The 24107-nt window shown below is 39.8% G+C and overlaps 1 protein-coding gene across 1 annotated transcript; it reads right to left on the bottom strand.

The window, feature by feature from the left end:
• Positions 1–72: 72 nt before the first annotated feature.
• LOC139449390 (apoptosis-inducing factor 1, mitochondrial-like) lies at positions 73–24107 on the bottom strand. Its single transcript, XM_071230755.1, has 17 exons — positions 23890–24107; positions 22405–22613; positions 20417–20534; positions 18678–18811; positions 17353–17483; positions 14786–14876; positions 13661–13745; positions 13418–13494; positions 12277–12385; positions 11655–11699; positions 10803–10865; positions 9761–9849; positions 8280–8420; positions 7381–7523; positions 4557–4710; positions 3185–3337; positions 73–2144 (listed from the first exon to the last, which is right to left on the bottom strand). Exons 1-17 carry the CDS (start codon positions 23981–23983, stop codon positions 2067–2069), a joined length of 1914 nt encoding a protein of 637 aa, XP_071086856.1. The 5' UTR covers positions 23984–24107; the 3' UTR covers positions 73–2066.

The raw sequence follows: 24107 nt of genomic DNA, 5'->3' as shown, positions 1-24107 counted from the left end.
CATATACACCATTGTTTTTAGTTGATGAAGTCAGATCTAACCTGGGAGTTGATCTAACCCAGAATCCAGCCCCTCACTGTGAATTATTGTTTGTTTGTTTGTTGTTTAATGTGACACTCAGCAATATTCCAGCTATATATGAGGGCAGTCTGTAAATAATCAAGTCTGGACCAGACAATCCAGGGATTGGCATCATGAGCATCGATCTACCCAATTGGGATACGATGACATGCATCAACCAAGTCGGCGAGCCTGACCACCCGATCCCGTTAGTCGCCTCTTACAACAAGCATAGTCGCCTTTTACGGCAAGCATCGGTTGGTGAAGACCTTTTCCACCCCGGATTTTCACGGGTATACACTAAGCAGTATTCCAGCTGTATGATGGTGGGTGCATGCAGGAAACAGTTTCACTGTGAATAACATCACTACACTATTGAAATTCAAAATAGATCTGATATTGTGACATGACATGAACATTGACATGTCGGATAACTTCATCAATGAACTGAAGGGCTGTATCTTTAACTTTGTCATGATACAGTACAAACCTCGACAGTGAGGCTGCAATTTGATACATGAAAACTCAACCAATGACCAGTAGTACAAGAAAGGAGGTGAAAGGAAATACTTTCCACCATCAAACAGAATCATAAGAAACAACTGTAAAAGTTGTCCTTATACATACTGTATCATTTTGTATCGATACACAACCTACTGGTTCAATACTTGTATCATGGCACAGAGCATCGTGATGCACTTAACATTCAGCATATTGTTACACCCCTATCTGAAATCACAGAAAAGGTCTTGCTTACAGACCATCGTTGCTCAAAAGGTATATATATATATATATAATCATATACATTCTTGTACAGACATTCATGAACTGACTCACGCCAAAAGATTACCGTATTCGACGTAATAAGCGCCCACGGCAATATTTGGTAATATATTGGCTAGTGAACAATCCCAATTAGCGCTCCTTCCTATTGATCAATGTACACAAGACTTATTTATTCACGTATAATACGCAGCCGTGTGTTATATGCATTCTTAATTATGGGCAATTAAATTCTGGAAAAATGTATCTGTGGCATATAAACATTTCAGTGTGTCAGTATAAACCACGACATTTATCTTTCAACTCTATTTATTCCACCAAAATAATATTCTAAGAAGAGCCCCCCTATTTCTAATTTTGAGAGCGCCCTGGGCACTTATTACGTCGAATACGGTATATACTTTTACTTTTCACACTGTTATAGTCATTTGCAAATGTAAAAAGTGCAACAATGTTAGTTGGATTTTACAATTAGGTGAAATGAAAAATCTACGAGTTTTTATCACTGCTGTTTGTAAGAAATGGTGCAAATTACATATATAATCTTTATTCTAACCAAAAATAATAACTTTCTTTGGTATTGGCATTGCTTTGCATTGTACTCCCATGATGGTGGGCCCTACAAGTTAACGGAGCTCCCAGAAACATTGTGTTCTACTTTTCTGTTTGTTTTTCATTTATGAGAAACGGTACTAATATGGAAGTTGAAAATATTGTTTTCTTTAATTCTTCGACCACCTCATTGATTTTTGGTTTGTAAAACAAATAATAAAAAACAAAAGGTCCAAGGACGATACGGGTCTGCTGGGAGGAAGATTTGTACTTTTTTCCTTGATTTTGAAGAGAATCCTGCGGAATTGAAAATGTGACATCATATCTGTTCAAAATGGCGAGAACATCATTTGGGTCAGTACCTACTAATTGGGTCGGTCATAATCTTAACCACAATATTTGTTCTCACAAATTGTATCATCAGGTGATGGACCAAATACAGGTGTATTGAAGTGCAAGCATCTTCAACAGTGTCTACCAAAACAACAGTGTCTACCCATGATCAGATGGTGCAGACAGCAGAAGTGATGTCTAACGGAGAAAAGAGGAAAACAGGAGTATTTATTTTGTACATCAGAAAAACCTCATCACTGAAAGCACACTTTCAGATTAATCACACATCTGAAGAAAACAATCATTTTCAATCAATCATACAGAATGGAAACTTGTTATCATGAAGATGTTTCATGAATGTTGAACAATTTGGCCACTTCGTAGAGATCTTCATTTTCAGCCCCATCACGGAGAACCTGAAACAAACAGGGATAACGGTAACATCACTGCTTTAATAATAACAAAACCGTTCTCAAAAGAATTTTATCGGATACGATACAGAGACTGTTAACCAAGCGTTTCCCTATACTTAATATCATGTATAACTTAAAGACTATTGTTTTGTATACTGTAAAATACGCTCATAAAGAACTCAAAGGGACCACTAATTTTAAGTCATTATAACCGTAGTTCGTTACAAGCATACGTACAACGTATATGCCGCAAATGGACAGGACAAGAATAGTTTGTTATATCCATCAGAGCGTTGTACGTATGTTCGTATAAAACATAGTTTACTGTATAGCAAACACAAATATATTTCTAGAGCAATTAATTAATAGAAGAAAATGTAGTTGTAAATAGCATGTGGAACGATCCATACCATAAGGAAATGAAGCCCGGACGCCCACTGAAACCACCCAGTGATAATTTACTCATCCAGTGATAATGCAGTGATAATGCAGTGATAAGCCAGTGATAATGTAGTGATAATGCAGTGATAATGCAGTGATAAGCCAGTGATAATGTAGTGATAATGTAGTGATAATGCAGTGATAAGCCACCGATAATGTAGTGATAATGCAGTGATAATGTAGTGATAATTTAGTAATAAATTATTCAGCTCTCAAACACGCATGGGATGAGGAAGCATTCTGCCTGAAAAACTGAGGTGAGGTGAAATTGGATTTAACGTCGCATCCAAGATTTTTGCACTTATATAGCGACACGCATGCACGCGTGTGTGTGGCTGCTTCTACTGGTCCGAACTAATGCTGATTTTATAGTGCTAGCCAACTGAGATACTATGCTGCCGTTTAACATGAATACCCCACTCAGACACAGCATACTGACACCATGCCGATGTGTCCTTGTTTTAGCCCCTTAATGCCAAGCGCTAGACAGGGTAAAAACAAGTAACATCTTTTGGTATGACGCAGCCAGGGATCGAATCTCCGACCTTCCGCTCTACCACTCGACCAGAGGCATCTCAGAATTGGGGAAGAAGATAACTCACTTTTCTGGCAATGGGCATCTTGTTGAAGACATTCCACAGCACAATGCCAACAATGATTTTATCCTTCAGATAGAAGACAATGCCCTTGCCAAAGTCCTCGCCCTCTTGTGGCACCTTTGGTTGTGGAGAAGGAATGAAGGATGGCTTGGCCTTCTGAAAGAAAAGAGTTCATCGTTAATATTCGATGCACTTTAAATCAGTTATGGGTTATACTACTCAAAAGAAGTTACAGAACACCTGATTTTTCATATGAGTGACCATGACAATGACAGATTAACTATACTCATATGAAAAAATCAAGTGCTCTCTAACTTCTTCTGAATAGTATAATGCAAAATCGTACATATATATACTGTATTGCTTTCACACGAACTACTTCAAATGAAAATGTATTTCATAATAACGTCATGAACTTGCACACATGATGAGGATGAGTTTACTGTGGTGTCTAAAAATAGTAACTATCCGTGGCAGTAAGCTCAACCCCTTCGTATTACGATATCTCCTGTGGGAGCCAGTTTTGGCTGATAAATTAAAAATGCCTTGACATTCTTGAATATTCACTCTGGCCAAGCTTGTGAAGGCAGGTGGAAATACAGCATTGACTGTATTAGAACATTATTTGAACACACAATGCCATTTAGAAAGTGGTCAAATGAGTAAACAGTTTATCATCCAAAACTGGCCCCACAGGAGATATCGCTTGGATTAGATCAAGCGATATCTACGCTGTAGATATCGCTGCAATGAAATTACATCACAATGCTTTGCAGACCATTGTGACGTCACTGGTTACCATGATGTCACAATCAAATGACATCACTAATGGCTCTGCTACTTAAGCTGTTAGCAGTACTTTTTACACTGAAGTCACTGCTAATTACTGTCTACAAATTGAAAAAGTTGGAAGAATGATGTTGGATAATAAATAAAATCTCACCCTTGTGTCTTTTGATATCAAATATATCAAAACTCGTTGATAAAAGTGGCAAAAATCCTCAACAAGCCTCAGAATTTTTCCACTTTTATCAACTTGTGTTGATATATTTGATATCAAAAGACACTCGGGTGAGATTCTCTATTTCTAATACTTTTTGGGGTAGAGAGTGAGGCACATAATCACCAAACCCACTCAGCCACCGAGGCTTCAACAAAATGAAAAGTCTGACAACTGGTAGCCTAGACCACATACGTTGTGTACCCCTCTGACAAATGTAAATTGGCCGAAAGCTATATGAATACACAATGCCATTTAGAAAGTGGTGAAATGTAATGGAGACATAATCACTCGATTGTCTGGCACAGAATTTGATTATGTACAGGTCACCATCATATAGCCTGGCATAAACAACAGACAGACAAACAAACGAACCTGTTCTGCCTCTGAGCGAAGTCCCTCCCCACTCTCCTCAACAGCAGCTTTAGGTGTGTCTTGTGCAGTTGCTTTGGCAAACACTCCTACTGTCGGCAGACTGGAGTCCACAATGCCAATAGCTTCGTACCCAACCTCCGGACCCAGGTCTGACCTGAATTCAAGTGTAGGTTCATACATAATGCTGTTCTATTAACGACCATGTAGTTTCACACTACAGATAATCTTTGGTGAGGTGAGGTGAAATTGGGTTTAACGTCGCGTCTAAGATTATTGCACTTATAAAGCGACGTGCATGCACATGTGTGTGTGTGGCTGCTTGTACTAGTCCGACTGATGCCGATTTATAGTGCTAGCACACTGAAATACCATGCCGCAGTTTAACATGGATACCACACTCAGTCACAGTATACTGACTCCGAGCCGACCAGTCCTTGTTTTAGCCCTTTAATGCCGAGCGCCAGACAGGGTAACAACAAGTACCATCTTTTAACTTATTTTGGTATGACGCGCCCGGGGATCAAACCCCGTACCTTCCGCTCTCCTTCGCAGACGCTCTACCACTAGGCCACAGAGGCGGTCGATAATTTTTGGAGCATTTGAGTTATTGCCCACATGTTATCATTCACATTGGGTATTGATAGATTTTGGGGCATCTTCCTGAGGCAAAGGAGTTAACTGACCATCAATGTCCAGTTTCCAACTTTGTCGAATTAGGCTGGAAACATGGAGTTATACTTTGGCTGGACTAACACGTCTATGCATAGTGCAATCAAAATCTAGTAAAAAAATTAACATCCGGTTCGCAAACTGCTGTGCAGATTTTGGTTGATTTCAAAATTTGCAACACACGTGTACCATCAACTTACCGTCAACAGATATTTCCCAAATATTTTCATGTTTTTAACCAAGGTGCTTACGTGATTTGATGCACTTAGCAAAGTAAGAGCCGTTTATTACAATATAGATATTGATCATCAATCAGATAGTCTTCACTGGGCGCCACCATGTAGTTTGAAGCAAATGCAAGCGATATGAGAAATAGAATCTGATTGGTCAATGGGAGAGACATAGAAGGGACATAACTCATAATAGCCACTGGTGGCGGTAGGATTGAGCCCAGAAATAGGAAACTGGACTATTACAATCAGTAAAGGAAGATGTTTTGGGGTGTATTCAACACTTTTTCAATGCTTGTCACATGTGCAAGTAAAGTAAAGGCTATTATCTGAGTGCAGGTAAAAAAAACCAGCAAAACACTGGACTACCCACGCAGCTTCACCCATTACCTTCGCTGTTCCATATTGAATTTAGTGCTGTTCAATCGACAAATTACCTGTCTCTACATCGAAAAGTTTTTTTCTAATCTTCAATTCAAGCAATATTTATTAATAAAATATTGGAAAAAGTCTAAGAGACACTGTATAGCACAAATGTCCACCTTAAATATTACTGGCTCTTGACAGCTCTCAGAACAAGCCTGGACTTCGGTTGAAAATTCAGGGCAGTACAGATAAGCCACATTATCATTCCTTGTATTTTGACATAACAGGGACTTTTCACAATGTTTTATAAAAGACAAAAAAACAGATCAAACTATTCAGTTTGAGAAGTATTTACACAACTTGGGCGTGACATCTTCAAATTACAAATATAATTTGGTGAAGTCAGAGGTGTTAGACGGCAGCGATGAAAATGGAATGATTCACTTGTCTGAGCTTTTAGTCTGCTGTATGTAACAGATTTGTCTATTTCTTCTTGGCAATCTGTTGATAAATAGAATGAACGATCTGAGCAATGAAAACAGCATGTCTAAATGCTTAAAGCCTTCTACACAGATGCTCCTGGCAAATGAGACCAGTCCAAACATTGTCCCATGGCAGCTGTCAAGGGAGACAACTCATAACAGAAAATCCCTCACAACAGCTCATTGCAAAGTAATAACAAGATTGAGTATGGTTTTACGCCACTTTTAGCAATATTCCAGCAATATCATGGCGGGGGACACCAGAAATGGGCTGCACACATTGTACCCATGTCGGGAATCGAATGTAATAACAGGAGTCATCAGATGACATATCCCCCGGTCTGGTGTAATTCGGAAATTGAGTTTGGCTACTTATACCCCATTTTTGGTTCATTGCCATGTGGATACCTGATGATAAAAATAATACTGTTCAGTATTTTTCAAAATCCCAAACCATCAAAAGGTACCAGTACACCATTGGAATGATCTGTGAAATAAATCTCTGCTCTGGAAACGGAAAAAAACTTGTTTTCATCATGAAAGACCATAAAAACAAAACAAAAAAAAAGAATACAAATCCCAAATCATCAAAAAGGCACGAGTTCCCAACTAGAATTATCTATTTGGAAAATTTCAATAAGAAGTATTTAACGTTTTTTAGTCCTGCTCCGGAAAAGGGAAAAAGGATGGACAGACATGCTGATTACCATATCCCCCTGTTTTTCAAACCTTTTCAAACTGTGGGGATCACAACAGAAATAACAATAGCAAGGGGTTTCAAATGTTAAATTTCCTACTCAGTGAGTTTGATTTTACACTGGTTTAAGCAATAATCCAACAATATCACAAATACACCAATGCTTGGCGGTGAGCTAACGGAAACATCAACCAGTATAGCTCTGAATTTCTCACCAGAACCCAGTGGAGATTCTGGGTTAGAGTAGGTCCCCAGCAACCTGTGACGGTCATAAGAGGTGACATAATGGACCGGGTATTGCTGAGAACATCATTTACAAGTCAGTGTGATATTGCTGGAATATTGCTGAGTCCTTCGTTGAACAGAAAACCAACTCTCACCAGAACATGGACTGATGCCAGTAGGGTTTGGCTGCCCCCGTCATATTCTCCCCTGCCAGTCTCCCGCTGACAACTGCGTGGTCGTGATGCTCCACGCGGCGCCGTCCCAGCCGAATGTCATAGAAACAGGAAGCATCACCAGCCTAAAGAAGACATTTGGGAGACGGTTCACAGACAACACAAACAAACAGACTGACAGCAGCAACATGATGGCAGAGAGGAATATTAACCCTCAGCATCTTCGTAGCCATAAACCTTATGAATATCTGCTGGACTGTATCAAAACTCTAAATCCTTACAGCTAATGCTAGAGTTCAGTTGGAAACATGGGTCAGTCGTGTGCATTCTTATGCTCTCCAACCTTGTCTTTATCAAAAGCTCTAAATCCTTACAGCTAATGCTAGAGTTCAGTTGGAAACATGGGTCAGTCGTGTGCATTCTTATGCTCTCCAACCTTGTCTTTATCAAAAGCTCTAAATCCTTACAGCTAATGCTAGAGTTCAGTTGGAAACATGGGTCAGTCGTGTGCATTCTTATGCTCTCCAACCTTGTCTTTATCAAAAGCTCTAAATCCTTACAGCTAATGCTAGAGTTCAGTTGGAAAAATTAGTAAGTTGTGTGCATTCTTAGGCTGCAACCATGTCATTAACAAAAAGCTTTAAAACCTTACAGCATATGCTACTGTTAAACTGGGACAATGTGTGTTCTTATGTCGCAAACAACCAATGCCTAATATCTCTTCACTGATGCCATCACCAAAGAGTCTTGGATCAGCCCGTCATGGTCGAATGGAGAGATGCTAACACATTCACTTTTTAAACGTCTCATCATAAAACAGCTACCTTCTACTTGATACTTCTTGTGAAGAAAATGACAGACTCATAATAATGTCTACTCACCACCCACACATTTGATCTCGCCTCCAGTTCAGCGTTGACGCGGAAGCCGCCATGAGATTCATCCAGCTCCAGGCCGGACGTCTTGGCAAGCTCCACGTTGGGTTCCAGACCCACCGCTACCACTACCTGCTCCGCACTCACCTGCAACAAGTGAGTCGATTATCAAACTTTGAACAGTGTTTCAGTTCTATCAAGAAAAAAGCCAAGTGATGTAGTTCTTAGACCTTTACCACTTTGGTGAAACTCACAAGCACGGGTATGGTGTTGACAGACAAAGAAACATATTAAGGTCAGAAATTGAACCATGAACTGCAGCAGTGGCTTAGACAACTGAGCCACCTGTGTCCCCTTCCGAAATAGAAGGTTAATATATATTTACACCTCAAGAAGAAATAATCTACGAACACATCAGCAGAGATGGGTACCCGGTAGGATGAGATGGTTATGTCTGTTAACCTTCCTGTACCTTTGGTTGTATACTCCCCAGGGAGCTGAGAATGAAAACTGAATGCACACTGATCTATTGACCAGGGTAATAACGTAGCGCTAACAGATGGCTTTAGGGCGCAGATTTGGTACATTATAAATATGCACATCATTCATTATTATCATGTCCAAATATTATATTTGGTCCAAATTATGATCCAAATCCATGAATATCTGTCAAAATTATTCCCTTTTCCCATGTGAGATTTAATCTTGGTTATGTCACGATCAAACTATTTGACAGTGGCCCTGACATCAAACTTCATTAAGTCCTAATTTATTCATGTATTGTAAGTTATTAACCAAAACCACAGTCCAATATCCCAAGTGATGTAGATCTTAGATGGTTACTACAGGCACAGGAATGGTTCTGACAGACCAACGATCTTTAATCAGACCAATCACTGAATAGAAGTTACGCCACTTTTACCAATATTCCAACAATATTGCGTCAGGGGACACCAGAAATTGGCTTTAAACATTGTACCCATGTGGGATATCGAACCTCAGCCTTCAGGTGACGAGTGTACGCTATAACCACGAGGCTACCACACAGCCTTCATGGAATAGAACCAAGTACAGGATCCTTGCATGGCGTTACCTTAGACCACTGTGCCAGTCAAAATATAGCGCTGCGTATAGTAAGGCATCTTTACCCCCTGTCTGTTCTGTATATTAAGCTCACTATTTGGAATTAGATCTGCATCCAATGAAGAACTATGTATCAAAACTTAAAGAAAATATTTTGGAATAGAAATTTTAACAAAAAAGGTTAATCTCTTTAAAAAAAAAGAGAGAGTAAGTGAGTGAGTATGGTTTTACGCCGCTTTTAGCAATATTCCAGCAATATCACAGCAGGAGACACTAGAAATGGGCTTCACACATTGTACCCACGTAGGAAATCAAACCCAGGTCTTCGGTGTGACCAGCGAACGCTTTAACCACTAGGCTACCCGACCGCCCCCATAAAAAAAGAGACCATTCCTTCTACTCACCTTGCTTCCATCATTCAGACCCAGGACAACCTCATTCTTGAGAAACTCAGCAGAATTTACAAGACTGTTAGCGATGACATTGACACCCTCTGCAATATAACAAATACATTTCAGCTAGGACAAAACATTACTTAAATCAATGCTTTCCAAATCGCTTAATTTCCAAGTATCTTGTGTTAAAAAAAAGAATACACGAAGAAGAAATAATAAACATGTATAATCAGAGTTCAAACTGTGTACGAGACATGCTTCTATTTTGACTGTTACCCTGTGCTGTTGTATATAATACGACTACAATGCAAACCCCAGTAGGAATGTTCAAAATCAATGGTAATATACATACGCTGTCTATACTGAGATCAAAAGAGAACAACATCAGCTGAGCATACACAGTGTAATTGTTACAATATAAAAAACATGTTTGTCATTGTTGTTGTTTTCTTTGATGCTCTGTCACAATTTACTTAGCTTTTTGTTTAACTACCAGCATATCTATTCAAAATCTTTGTATACAAATACTGCTAAAAACGATTTGTGTTATGTAGTAATTGCATACCTGAACATAAATCTATTGTGAACACCGCCAACATCTCTCAAGACTCCAGAAAACTCCAACAGTCTGACATAAATATTGTCAAGTCTTTGATGGGCATTGAGAATTAGGAAGAACAAGAACATATGAAGCTGTTATGGATAACAACTCCCTATTGTTTGTAATGACATTTCAGGGTTGTTTATTGCCCCTTCAAACAGCAAAGATTTCTTATCCACAAATACTTCCTGTCTTCATAAAACTCACATATACCAATCCCTTCTAGAGTCTTATCTAGGATTTTGAAAAGAGGGGGTGCACAATATGTCCATGACAAGAAGCAGTCCACAAAGTGACTTGGCCGAGGGTGCAGTTAACATGTAAGATGTCTGAAAAACGAAAGGGTTGTGTACCATGTGCACCCTCCACCAGCACCAGACCCCTCCCCCCCCCCCCCCCCCCCCCCCAAATCTTAAGCTGCCTGTGCCTTGTTTAAATATGTCCTCGTACCTGCTTGTACCTTCTTGGTGGTCCAGTTGCTGAGGTACTCTGGCAGCACACGGCCCATGTTACCTGCAACAGACAGGACTTCATCTTAGCAGCAGCTTCCACAAGTGAGTCAGGGGACACTGCAGTCAACTAAGGTCTACCAATTTCATGCAGACTGGTAATTATCAAGTCTGGACCAGGCAAACCAGTGACTGAAAGCATGAGCATCGACCATCAGTGACGTCACAGACCCTAACCACGTAATCCACTTAAGTGGACTCCTACAACAACCATAAGAGGGTATATTCCGGGATTGACTTGGTCCCAAGCAACCTATGCTTGTCCGATCCATACTTGATAATTTACAGGCTGCCTTCATACAGCTGGTATATTGCCAAGTGCGGTGCTAAACAACAAACACAAACACATATAACAAGTACTGAGGACCTATTTCAACCCCGAACAATATTCCAGCTATATGACGAAAGTCTTAAAATAATTGAGTCTGGACCAGACAATCGATCCATACAATTTGTATACGATAACATGCATCAACTAAGTCAGCGAGCCTGACCTCCCGATCCTGACCACCCGATCCTGTTAGTCGCCTCTTACGACAAGCATAGTCGCCTTTTAAGGCAAGCATGGGTTGCTGAAGATCCCGAATTTTTATGGGCAAACACTAAGCAGTATTCCAGCTGTATGATGGTGGGTGATTGCAGGAAACAGTTTCACAGCTTCCACCAACAACATCATGATGTCCACAAGGGTTGCAGCCAGTTTTCACCCTCACCCCCTTTGCTATTGAAGCTCTAGCTCTGGCTACTTCTTTCTTTCATCAATCAGCTTTCTGTACATCAAATATTCACTGACCTGCTTCAGGAAACACTTGATACACCTTCATTCCATTCTTCTTGCCTGGAAACAAAAATTATTTTGTACTGATCCCCTCTATAACTAAGATATGTCTGAAAACATTTACTCAAATAATCATTCACTTTGGGTATTGATAGTGCTTTGGGTATTCAATATATTTTTATTCCCATGGGTTCAGACTTTTGGCTATTTTCACACCAAAGTGTATTAAGCATATTGGTCCCAAACTTTAGGTAATTTGGTACAAAAAATCATAACCAAAAAATTCCAGAAGTTTTTAGGTTACATTTTCAACAGTTTTTAAGAACAATATATGAAATAATATATTTAATGTGATAGCAAAAGTAAATGAGCTGTTTTCAACATTTCACTTTGCTTTTTTAATTAATTACTTTTCTTACATTTAATTTCTTTGGAATTGGTTGATTCATAAACACAGTTTTAAAATATAGTAGAGCCTGACAAAGTTAAAGTTCAGGAGTTGTACAGTCCGTTTGTGCAAGGAGACCGGTGACCAACTATTCTAAATTCTCTGTCATTTATCAAAACAAAATATATTATAGACATTTGATCAAAGAGGAAAATTCTGGTGACTGGTTGCATGCCATGGTCCACCCACCTCGTTTTCCTAGGGCACAAGCCAGCTCACTGCCGAGGAAACCCCCACCAACTACTACCACCGATTTAGCCTTTCGTGTTGCTTCGTCCAGATGCTGGAAGTCACTGATCTGTAAATACAAAGATGAGGTAGAGTGGACATCACATCTTCAGTCCATCAGCTGCAACTACAGGGACGTCCACCATTATTTCTTATGTTTTAATAGCATGGTCCAGATTAATTTGTCTTTGTTTGTTTGTTGTTTAACGCGGCACTCAGCAGTATTCCAGCTATATGACATCAGTCTGTAAATATTCGAGTCTGGGCCAGACAATCCAGTGATATCATAAGCATTGTTCCACGCATATTTGGGGTAAGATACAGGGATACGATGACATGCATCAACCAAGTCAGCCTGACCACCCAATCCCGTTAGTTGCCTCCTACGACAAGCATAGTCACATTTTTTTGGCAAGCATGGGTTGCTGAAGTCCTATTCTACCCCAGATATTTACGGCTCCAGATTAATACATTTCCAGACTTATGGTTGTGAAGTAGTTCTTTTGTAAATATACTACACAAAAGAAGTTACAGAACACAAATCATTTTCTTCTTTTTTTTGAGTAGTACATATATACATTATACAGGTGAATGGGTGGTTATATGTAGAATCCGGGAACCTCACTTTGGAGAGGATCTTGTTAGTAACACCTATATATAAAAATAATCAATGAGCTACAGGGAATCATCTGTCCCCAGTGAATCAATGGCTGTAATCCCGAGTTTTGTGTCAAGAGACTTACTTAATTCATTCACAAGGGACAGATAATCTGTAACTCTGAGTATCTATATATCACTCATTGGCATTTTACGGGAGAAAATGAAGAAAAAACATGTGAAATGTCAACCCAACAGAGAAACTTCACTAAAGGCAGGCTATTGTTCAGATGATGTAATCTGATCTAATTGTGATGTCATGAACAATGGATGACGCCATGTGGTATTTTTCTCAACAATGAAGCACATGACTTAAATTGATTACTCAGCATTGAGAATCGCTAAAATGCAAAGTGCAAACATCTTAATAGTTGTAACATGCGATCATTCTACCCTAGAGGAAATTAACAGTCAAGTTCTATCCCAGCAAATGTTTCCAACTCACAGAACGGAACAAGTTTGTCCTCCGACTGACTTCTTTCCCCGCTCTCTCCAACACTGGCAAGTTGCGGGGTTTCCCACCTGAAACAGAGGAGACGGGTGAGTGAGTGTGTCTTATAATTATACATTTATATACTGTACATATCCAGACAACTCTATTGCAGTTAATATTGGTTCTCAGATCGTTCGATCCCTACACATTTCAGTTATCATTCTCAACTCCCTGGGGAGTATACAACTACTCTACCTGTTGCAATTAGACACTTGTCAAAGGTGATTTCTGATCCATTGTCCAACCATACTTTCTTCTTTGAAGCATCAAGCTTTGTCACCTGAAATCAATGTCAATATACCTGTAGTGAAATTGGTCTGTCTTCATGTTATTTCTCTTAGTTTACAGACATGTAATGATGTATTGGAAATGTTAGTGTTATTTTCTTGAAACCTTCAAAGATGCTGTCCACTTTTACAAGTTTGTATCTTTTAATGTTTGCAGTATTGCTGACATGAAAATATTTGGATTTGGTACACACTGATAATTACAAACGTATCCAAAGCAACAGTGTAGAAGTAATTCTTTGATACGGTGTGCAACAGTGAATTTGGTCGATCTCCATGATCTTAGGCAATATTGTGTTTCTTAGTTTAACAATTTTTCAGTGAACAATTCTGGTTGACATAAGTGTGAAAAAAGTGCAGTGGCAAAGTTTATTTCATCTTTTTATCAAAGTCTAGTTTCCACCCTTGCCACATCAAGCCAAATTCCTGTGCAAAATATGATAAGACTATCACACATATCAACAGTCCATTCTGAGAACATTTCATACAACCGTTCTTTCAACAATTATCTGAAGACAAGTATTTTCTTAGTCTTTCCAAGTTTTAAATCAATTTGGAGCCAAGGAAAGTGGGCCTGACGTGGCAACTACCCGGTTGGCTTTGATAGAGGCAAGTGGACATGCTTGAATCAGGAACATGAGTTTATTAATGGCAAACACACAGTTGCCATCATTCATTCATTCATCCATCCATCCATCCATCCATCCACCCACCCACCCACCGACCCACCCATCCATCCATCCACCTATCCACCCACCCACCCATCCATCAATCCATCCATCCATCAATCCATCCGACTGATACGGATCAGTCAGTTTTGACTCAAGCTGACATCCATTCCTTTTCTCCTGCGTACTTTCATGCTAAATGATTCAGATGTATTACTGGAGAACTGGAATCAACACAGATCTCCAAGGTATTCTGACAAGCAAGCATGTATGCCTGACTGAAGGCAGCGGGGCACATGGAGAGAACACTAGAGTGCTGATTACATAGAGAACATCAGACATTTGTCTAGGACTGGTAAAGTTACCTTCCTCCCTTGTAGAATTGCGACACCACCATTATCTTGGTGTGATAGTTTCTTTGGTTCCACATAGAAGCTGTCTGGTTCAAAGAAGAGGCTGAAGCAGAAAACATCTTTTTCTTCACATTGATGTCCAATTCATATTTCTAACAGCCAAACAAATGCCAGGTAACTAGCTGCAAGAAAGAATAAAAAAAAGAAAAGAAATCGTTTCTTAGTTTGTCCTCAAAATACTAGAATTTGGTTTAACACCTCCGTGAATAGTAGAACAGGTACATGTTTGTTTGTTTGTTTGTTTGTTTGTTTGTTTGTTTAATGCCTAAGTCAGCATTATTCCAGCTGTATGATGGATGCCTGCAAATAATGAAGTAAGGACCAGACAATCCAGTGAACCACGATCCATGCCGTCATAGTAAGATGACACACAATCAACCAAGTCACATATCCTGACCACCCAATTCGTTTAATCACCTCTTATGAGCAAAGGTTGCTGGGAACCTATTCGAACTCATCTTCCTGAGGCAAGGGAGTTAACTGACCATAAAAGTCCAGTTTCCAACCTTGCTGAACTAGGCTGGAATTCTGGGGTTACGTTTTGGCTGGACTAATGAGTCTAACTAGACATCCAGTTTGTAAACATGCAAAGGATTTGCAGGATTTGCATAGCTTGTGTACGGCCAACTGGGCATCGAGAGATATTTTGCAAATCATTTCATGTTTTTAAATCAAGGTGATCAAATAATCTGATGGACTTCGCAAGGTAAGAGCCTTTTCTATTACATTATAGAACTTGATCATTGATCAGGTCGTCTTGACTGGGCGATGCCATTCTGTTTGAAGGAATTTGATTGGTCAATTGGAGGGACATAGAAGGGACATAACTCATAATAGCCACTGGTGGCACAACAATCAAACCTGGAAATTCCAGCCTAGTTCGGAAATGGTGGAAACTGGACATTAATAGTCCTTTAAAGCCCTTGCCTCGGGAAGATGATTCTAACCTAGAATCCCCAGGGCATTACAGTTACCATGGCTACACAAAGGCGTGTCAGCATATTATGGAAAAAAGTCTGGAGTGATGCCGGTCATAGATGTTTACTCTGCTATTGATAGCCACAAGTGATGGATCAAACCTAAGATCAGATGATCCTGTCACAGCTAATGTATCCAAGAGTCTGTCCTCAGCCAACATACACCAATGAGTAACCTCAGATCATGGGTACAGAAATTTGACCAATATCTTTATGAACAAAGACCGCCTCTGTGGTCTAGTGGTAGAACGTCCACCCGGAGAGCGGAAGGTCCGGGGTTTGATCCCCCGCCTAGTCATACCAAAAGACGTTAAAAGATGGTACTTATTGTTACCCTGTCTGGCGCTCGGCATTAAGGGGCTAAAACAAGGACTGGTCGGCTCGGAGTCAGTATACTGTGTGTGAGTGGGGTATTCATGTTAAACTGCACCATGGTATCTCAGTGTGCTAGCACCATAAATCGGCAGCAGTCCGGACTAGTACAAGCAGCCACACACACACGTGCATGCATGTCGCTATATAAGTGCAATAATCTTGGACGCGACGTTAAACCCCATTTCACCTCAAACTCACACTAAAAAATCTGACAAAAAGCCTTTCTGAACAAACCTTACTGTTGTAAAAGATTCTAGCATTTCATTTTCTAATCCAATTGTAGAACAAAAAGTAGAAAATTGTGTCAAGAATATCAGTGCTTTTCATTCTACCGTGACTTGCAACCTTCAAAATCAACACCAGTCTGCTAGCTTGACACAACAACATTGTGCCCAGTGAAGTGAGTGAGTATGTTTTTTACGCTGCTTTTAGCAATATTCCAGCAATATCATGGCGGGGGACACCAGAAATGGGCTTCACACATTGTACCCATGTCGGGAATTGAACCTGGGTCTTCAGAGTGATGAGTGAACGCTTTAACCACTAGGCTACCCGACCACCCCTGTGCCCAGTAGGAGACAACTCCAATGATGGAAGTCATTGATACTAGCATTTCAAGGGCTTAATTCTGCATCAGTTCTCAGCATTTTTAATATTGCTACAAATTGGAACTGAATGAAACTGACAGCAGTAAACATTTTTACCTCGATCAAGCAGGACTAGCTACAAACTCTAGTCTGAGGATGAGCGAAATATGGTTTTTGGAAAATGGTTTTCTGACACTGAACCTGTGTTTAAAATAAATATAAAACCCAACAAGACAGTCAGGCAGGTGCCCCATAAATGTTGCCTGCACATCTTCAAAGTTACCTGTCTGCATTCAGAGATAATAAATATTGAAAAATCATGAAAAACAAGAGACAATCACAATGCAAAACAATTACTGGAGAATCTATGAGGTATAATATAACTGAATACATAAATAGTCTTAAAATTATCTGCCAGGCAGTCAGGCAGGTGAGGGAAAATTTCATGCAGCCCGACAGAAACGTTACCAGCCACTGACAGGCGTTATTTCGGACACTGGACTGGATGTGTGTACTGTGACAGCATTGTGGAGCTGGACAGATTGTTATAATGAGGACATCCCACAGCACGGGTCCTCACCTTCTCTCCTTTCCGTTCCACTGCTTGAACCTCAGCTTCTGCACACCTTCCTTGTCCTCGCTGAACCACATCTCCTTGGACAGCGGTGGACGCATGTAGGGTATGCGATTCTCCTCACCGATCAGGAGTACCTGCATCACAATGTTGCCATGGTTACAATGGAGTTTGAGATGGTATAAACATGTTACAGTGAGATTGAAATGATGTTATCATCATTACTATGAGATGGTGTTAACATGTTACAGTGAGATTGAGATGGGTTTTGCAATATTCTGAGGAGAGAGTTAGGGTTATAACTTGTATACTCACCAAAGGAGCTGAGAATGAAAAATTTATTGAACAATGATCCTTTTAACCAGGCTGATTTTCATTATCAGCTCCCAATTTGCATGTAGTGAGGTGCTAAAGGGTTAACAGTCACAATACAATCTCTTCCTGCCAGGTACCCATATACTGCTGGGTGAGCAGACGCATATTTTGAACAATGTCACTTCCCAAAGGAGGCACCACGAGAATTACATGTTCCTATGTCTGGCGAAGGAGTGAAGCCCTTGAAACTCTCAGGAGTTTGGCCTGAAGATAAGTACTTCTGTCAGATTTTGCACCTAGCATGCTGTTACCGAACTCCTCTCGGCAAAAGCCCATTCACAGAGCTCTCTATACTATCGCTGCCACCAGTCAAAGCTGAACTCGCAAACGACTGACCGTTATGTACACAAACCACTGATGTCTGCCATGATGTCAAATACACTAATCCAAGCTAAATTATTCTTTGTCTGCAATTTGAATTTCTATTTCATTTCAGCTATCATGTAATTGGTTCAGTAAGAATGTAGAGGGAAGTTGAGTGATTTTCTGTTGCAATCTCAAACCAATCTGACAAAAAATTCAAACAAAAAGATAAATTTATCAGGGAAATCGGGTCAGCTGTTAACCTTTTCAAAATTCACTATAATTCCCAAAGACATTAACAAAAATATACCCGTGACTACATTTGAGGTTAGAGGGCAAATTTCAATATTCTTGTATTGGCCACTTCCACACTGACAGGGCGGTCGGGTAGCCTAGTGGTTAAAGCGTTCACTCATCACGCCGAAGACACGAGTTCAATTCCCGACATGGGTACAATGCGTGAAGACCATTTCTGATGTCCCTCGCCATAGTATTTCTGGAATATTGCTAAAAGCGGCGTAAAACCTTACTCACTCACTCTCTCCACACTGGTGGCAGCGATGTTACCGAGAGTGTAACAAAGGTGTCATGCACTGGAAAGGAGCTTGGTCTGTTACATGCCATTTAAACAAATAACATTAACAACACTGAACCTGGGCCTTGGGGTCCCTGGACTTGATGGCCCTGAAAGCACCGAAGGATGCTGTCCCCGCCCCTATAAGGAGGTACTGGGCATGGCTGGGGATGTCGGGGACCGTGCTCCAGTCAATCCCTGCCGGTGCTGCTTCTGTGGGTGAGGTCACAACATCACATTTAATGTGTATTTCAGTGAGTCAATGAATGAAAGGCCACAAAAACATTGTTTCTCATCAAATAGATCTTAAAATGTCAATGTGACCAAGCTTTTTCCTTTTTCCTTTTTGTACCACATTTTTTTGTACATGGTATGTTTTTTTAAATCCAGAGCAAAACATATATACTTTCAAAATTCAGAAATATCTGATAGTTTTATGGAAATGTTTACAGTTAAGGGCTGATCTTGCTGCGAACATCACAATCTCAAAAATCTGTTGGTAGGATGAATTGGTCCCTGCCCAAAGCTCACCCGATGACAAGCCCATAAATATTTCCAAAACAGTTGCACTTTCCAATATATCAACAAGACCAAATGGTCAAATTACTTTGCTCCATTATTCTTATAAACACATATGTCAACAATAATAACTTCACATACTGCTGTCTGAATCATTTACGCACAAACAAATGTAGACAACAGTACGCATCAGTGTTTCAGCACAATAATGCAACACGATCCCCGTCCATTCTAATATCAGAAAAAAACAGTCTGAAATCTCATTAAAATCAGATCTTAGTTCTCGTTATTGCTTAACAAAGATCTGAGGACATCCCATTACAGGTCACGTCAGAACGACCTTTCATCAGACCAATGAAAGCTTCGCTTACCAGATCATGAAAGTGACACTTGGAATAATTTCTAATCATGCAACCTCGAAAACGTTAACACAGGGTATTCCAAATGACAGTTACAGCCCGTATGACTGATTCCGTCAAAATTATTGTCTGTCTCTCGCTTCCTTGGGATTAACATCTGAACGGAGGAGGCGTTGCACAGTATGTGGGAAACAATCGCATCCATAGATTAGATATTCCGGAATGTTCATTTGTTCAGTTTCAAAATTTTAATTGAGAACTGTGTCAACATATTTTTTAAGTGTCAGCTGAAATGGAAGTCGCAGGTTGAAACAAATGCCCTAAAGCTCGTGAAAGCTGCTTTCTAATTGGCTGATGTCGACTTCTTGTTAGTCATTTCAGTGGTCGGTCAAAGTTCGTGAAAGGTCGTTCTGACGTGACCCGTAACGGGATGTCCTCAGATCTTTGTTTTGCGGCAGCGAGAACTTAGATCTAATTTTAATGAGATTGTACTAGTTTGTTAGTTCATGTGACCAATATTTGGGGGGTTTATGGAGACTTAAACCAAATATAAATGCTTGCTTGGTCAATCAAATTCCATACAATCACTTGCATTATATTTATATTTCCATATATCAGGCTTTCTACATGGTACAACATTGGAAACAGAGCCCATCAAGCAACATGGCCATAAGTGCTTCATGATGTTGGCATGCAAAACTAAGGTCAAGGACGGTCTTACTTGTTTTCACCGGTCACTAATTATTCTCAAGCCTTTGTTGACAACTGTTTCCTAATCTAGTTGCCTCATATAACCAGCATGGGATGCTGCAAAACTATTCAGGTAACAGATTGACATTTTAAATTATCAGCATTTTCAAACAGAAAAACGGCATAATGTTTTCCCTTTATTGTGAAAGCATCTTTTGAAACATGTCACTAATGTTTTGAAATAATGTACCTGTCTCTGGTGATTTTTCTGATGTGCCTGATGGTATAACTCCAGCTGCACCATCTGAGCTCTTGCCCTTGCGTAATGGAGGCGTGCTATGAAGATACACAGCACCTGACTTCCATAGCTGTAACCATGGTAACACAACATCCAAGTTATCAAAATCATTTGTTGCAATCGTTAATGCTGCAATCACGAATCATGCCAATAGAACAGTTAATGAGTGTGAGTGAGTGAGGTTTTACGCCGCTTAGAGCAATATTCCAGCAATATCACGGCGGGGGACACCAGAAATGGGCTTCACACATTACACATGTCGGGAATTGAACCCGGGTCTTTGGCGTGACGAGCGAACGCTTTAACCACTAGGCTACCCGACTCCCCAGAACAGTTAATGATGATGGTATGTAAATAATTGAATCTGGACCAGACAATCCAGTTATTGACACCATGATCCTCAATCAACGCAGCGTCAGAAATTGGCACTAGTCCTATAATCCTAGCCAAATTGTCCAATAGTTAAGGTATGATAATAAGCAGAAATTTGCTCTTTTTAAAAGTTTAGCTAAATGTTATCATTATAAGGACAAGTGGACGAAAACTGTTAGTTTCTGATGCTGCTACACAATTGGGATACGTTGACATGCATCAACCAAGTCAGTGAGCTTGACCACCTGATCTTAATAGTTGACTTTCACAACATGCATGGTTTGCTGAAGACCAATTCTAACATAGATCTTTATGGTATGGCATCATGCTGCTTTTCGCAAGATCACCAGAAATGGTCTTTGCACATTATGCTCATGTTGGAAATCAAACCGAGGATTTCAGTGTGAGGAGTGAAAACTTTAACCAATAGGCTACCCCACTCCCCCTGCATAAGTAATAGACCCATGAAGATCCGAGTTGATCCTCAGCAACCCATGTTTGTTGCAAGTGGCAACTAAAGGGATTGGGTATCTCAATCACTGGATTGTCTGGTCCAGACTCGATTATTTACAGACCAATGTCATATAGCTGGAACATTGCTAAGTGTGGCATTAAACAATTAACAAACAAAACATAAGTAATACAAGATCACTTGATCAAGTTGATATTCCCACACAGCTATATCATCAATTCTACAGCTAATATAAATCTAAAGGACTGTCAAAGCTGTATTTAACCAACTTCAAGATATTGGTAGAACATGATTAATATATACTCTCTTATACAGTGATAAAATCAACAATACCATGATAATTCAGAGATTATTCTGTCCAAATGAAAATGAGTGAGCGAGTGAGTTGGGTTTAACACCCCTGTTGACATTATTCCAGTTATATCATGGCATGTCAGCTTAATGTGGGAGGAAAGCCTGAAGTGATGCAGGTCTCAGACGTTTACCACGTTGGTGAAACCAACGAATACGAGTATGGTGCCAATAAATCTAGAAACATAATCAGGGCGAAGCCGGGATTCGAAAACACAATCATAGGTTTCTGGTGTGCCCCAAGGACGCAACTCTGAACAGCAAATTGCGGCGCCTTAGACAACAGGTTTCGATTCCCCCACATGGATACAATGTATGAAGCCTTTTTCTGGTCTCCCCTGCCATGATAATGCTGGAATAATGCTAAAAGCGGTATCAAATCTTGCTCACTCACTCACTCACTTTTCATAAATTCTCTTACACATTTTCTCTTCATCAGGAGCAACAACAAGCACTTATGATTATTTACCCTACATGTATTCTCAATATCCCCCCGGCTTTCATTCAGTAAACCTACACTAATCACTGGATCCATTCCTGTGGTTCTCAAATTACTCGCCCTTGATTTTCATCTGCCAATTTTATTTGCTATGCTACACAGTCTAACCATGCTAACGGACCAATCAAAATGCGAGTTACAAACCAGTCTCATTGTTGGGTTGCCGATATCAAAAACATGGCGGCCAGTCCCATTGATTTTGATAGAGTTTGTACGAAATTCAAATTTGAAAAACACCAAACTTACCACAAAATATGTCAATCCAAGGACAGCAGCACTGGCCCCCAGCATGATGTTCCACTTGGCATTTCGTCGGCCGTACCCCTCCTGCCATGACCCCTCAGGTACAGGGTGATAGGTCATGGTCACTTTGTTTTCTTCTGCAATCTGTTTGTCGCTCTTCCAGTGAGATGGGACATTGCCTCCCATACATCGCACATGCTGCGTCTGAGGCACTAAAAAGTGGATCATACCATAAATATTTCATAAGGTCGTTAAACATGTTCAATTGAATTGAAACATTTGCATAAAAGTGATTCTGATGACAAGCCTTTAAGTTTCAAGTGGCTTACTGATCTAAGATGACAATTTCTGATTAATCAACATGATTAAAGGATTCATATTCTGTATGTGTATGATAAACACGAACAATGAAGACCTGCAATTTTATGCTAAATATCAACTAGGCTGATCCATTTCCGTATTCGATGTAATAAGCGCCCCGCTCTAATAAGCGCCGATGGCAAAATTTCTTAATATAATGGCTATTGAAATCCCAATCAGCACCCCTTCTGATTGATCAATGTACAAAAGACTTATTTATTCGCGTATAATATGCACTCATGTGTTATATGCATCCTTAATTATGGGCAATTAAATTCTAGAAAAATATATATGTCGTATATAAACATTTCAGGCTGACAGCATTAACCACGAAATTTATCTTTCAACTCTGTTTTATTTTCACTAAAATATTATTCTAATAAGAGCCCCCTATTTCTAATTTTGAGAGCACCCTGGGCACTTATTACGTTGGATACAGTAAATGTTTAAAATTTAATCCCCCCCCCCTTCTCATTTTCAAACTTAACCATGGTAATCTTTATAAATGTAAACATTTCTGTGGCTATGAATTATAAATTTAGAAACAATATTCATACATTTGTAACTATGCAGTATCGGAATAAAACATTTATCCATATATCATGACATCTCTGCCATCCTACAACAGCAGTTTTATTGCCTTTCCATGACAAGCTATTCACTGAATTTCGTCAATACCCAATTTCTATCATATTCCAGATCGACAGCAAAATGTTTTGCATTATATACGTTAACAATGGGGACAAAATTTATCTGAAGATGATGGAATGAAAATATATAAATAAGGAGCCAGGAACCATACTTTGAAAACATAAAATCGTTCGTGTTAAAAAAGGGACGTAACTCTAAGAGACGGTACAACGTTCGGTTCTATCGGGGCACTTGAGACTCAACATTTGCTTTCATTCATATGAACAAAGGATAGGAAATAGTTTATGCATAATTTTCATTCTAGATCCAACTGCACTGACTCGGCTAAAATTGTTTCTTTCCTTCGGGATTAATGACCTTCAAACTTCCCAATCACAACATGTGAAGTTGGTTGCCGGTAAACAATTCACGTGCATATATAATGTATCAAGTGCGAGGAGTGTAATGTATGTCGGGCATTAATTAAGAAACTCTTACAAGCCTCAGTGATAACTCGTCGCGACAGAACTGCAAACCCTCTTGAAAAAGGGATAGCTCTTCCCTGGACCACGCACCTAAACAGCGCCGCCATATTTGTTGACTTTTCAACCTCTCACGTTAGAGAGTAAAGCTCCACACAGCGTAACAGGTGTGGCAAGCTCCGAAATCGGATTTCATTCATTCTACTCAAAAGCAGCTTCAACCAATCAGAGAGA

The sequence above is a fragment of the Haliotis cracherodii genome, unplaced genomic scaffold (genome assembly GCF_022045235.1).
Source record: "Haliotis cracherodii isolate W230 unplaced genomic scaffold, xgHalCrac1.p SCAF_8, whole genome shotgun sequence".
Taxonomy (NCBI): domain Eukaryota; kingdom Metazoa; phylum Mollusca; class Gastropoda; order Lepetellida; family Haliotidae; genus Haliotis; species Haliotis cracherodii.
This window is presented reverse-complemented; position numbering and strand designations above follow the sequence as displayed.

Bases quoted from the DNA above. Each gene is read 5' to 3' on its own strand.
- LOC139449390 (XM_071230755.1), bottom strand. From the start codon at position 23,983: ATGGCGGCGCTGTTTAGGTGCGTGGTCCAGGGAAGAGCTATCCCTTTT. The intron at 22,614-23,889 runs GTAAGAGTTTCT...TCCACTTTTTAG, and splicing joins ACGAGTTATCACTGAGGCTT to TGCCTCAGACGCAGCATGTG. The intron at 13,746-14,785 runs GTAACTTTACCA...CATTGATTTCAG, and splicing joins CAATTCTACAAGGGAGGAAG to GTGACAAAGCTTGATGCTTC.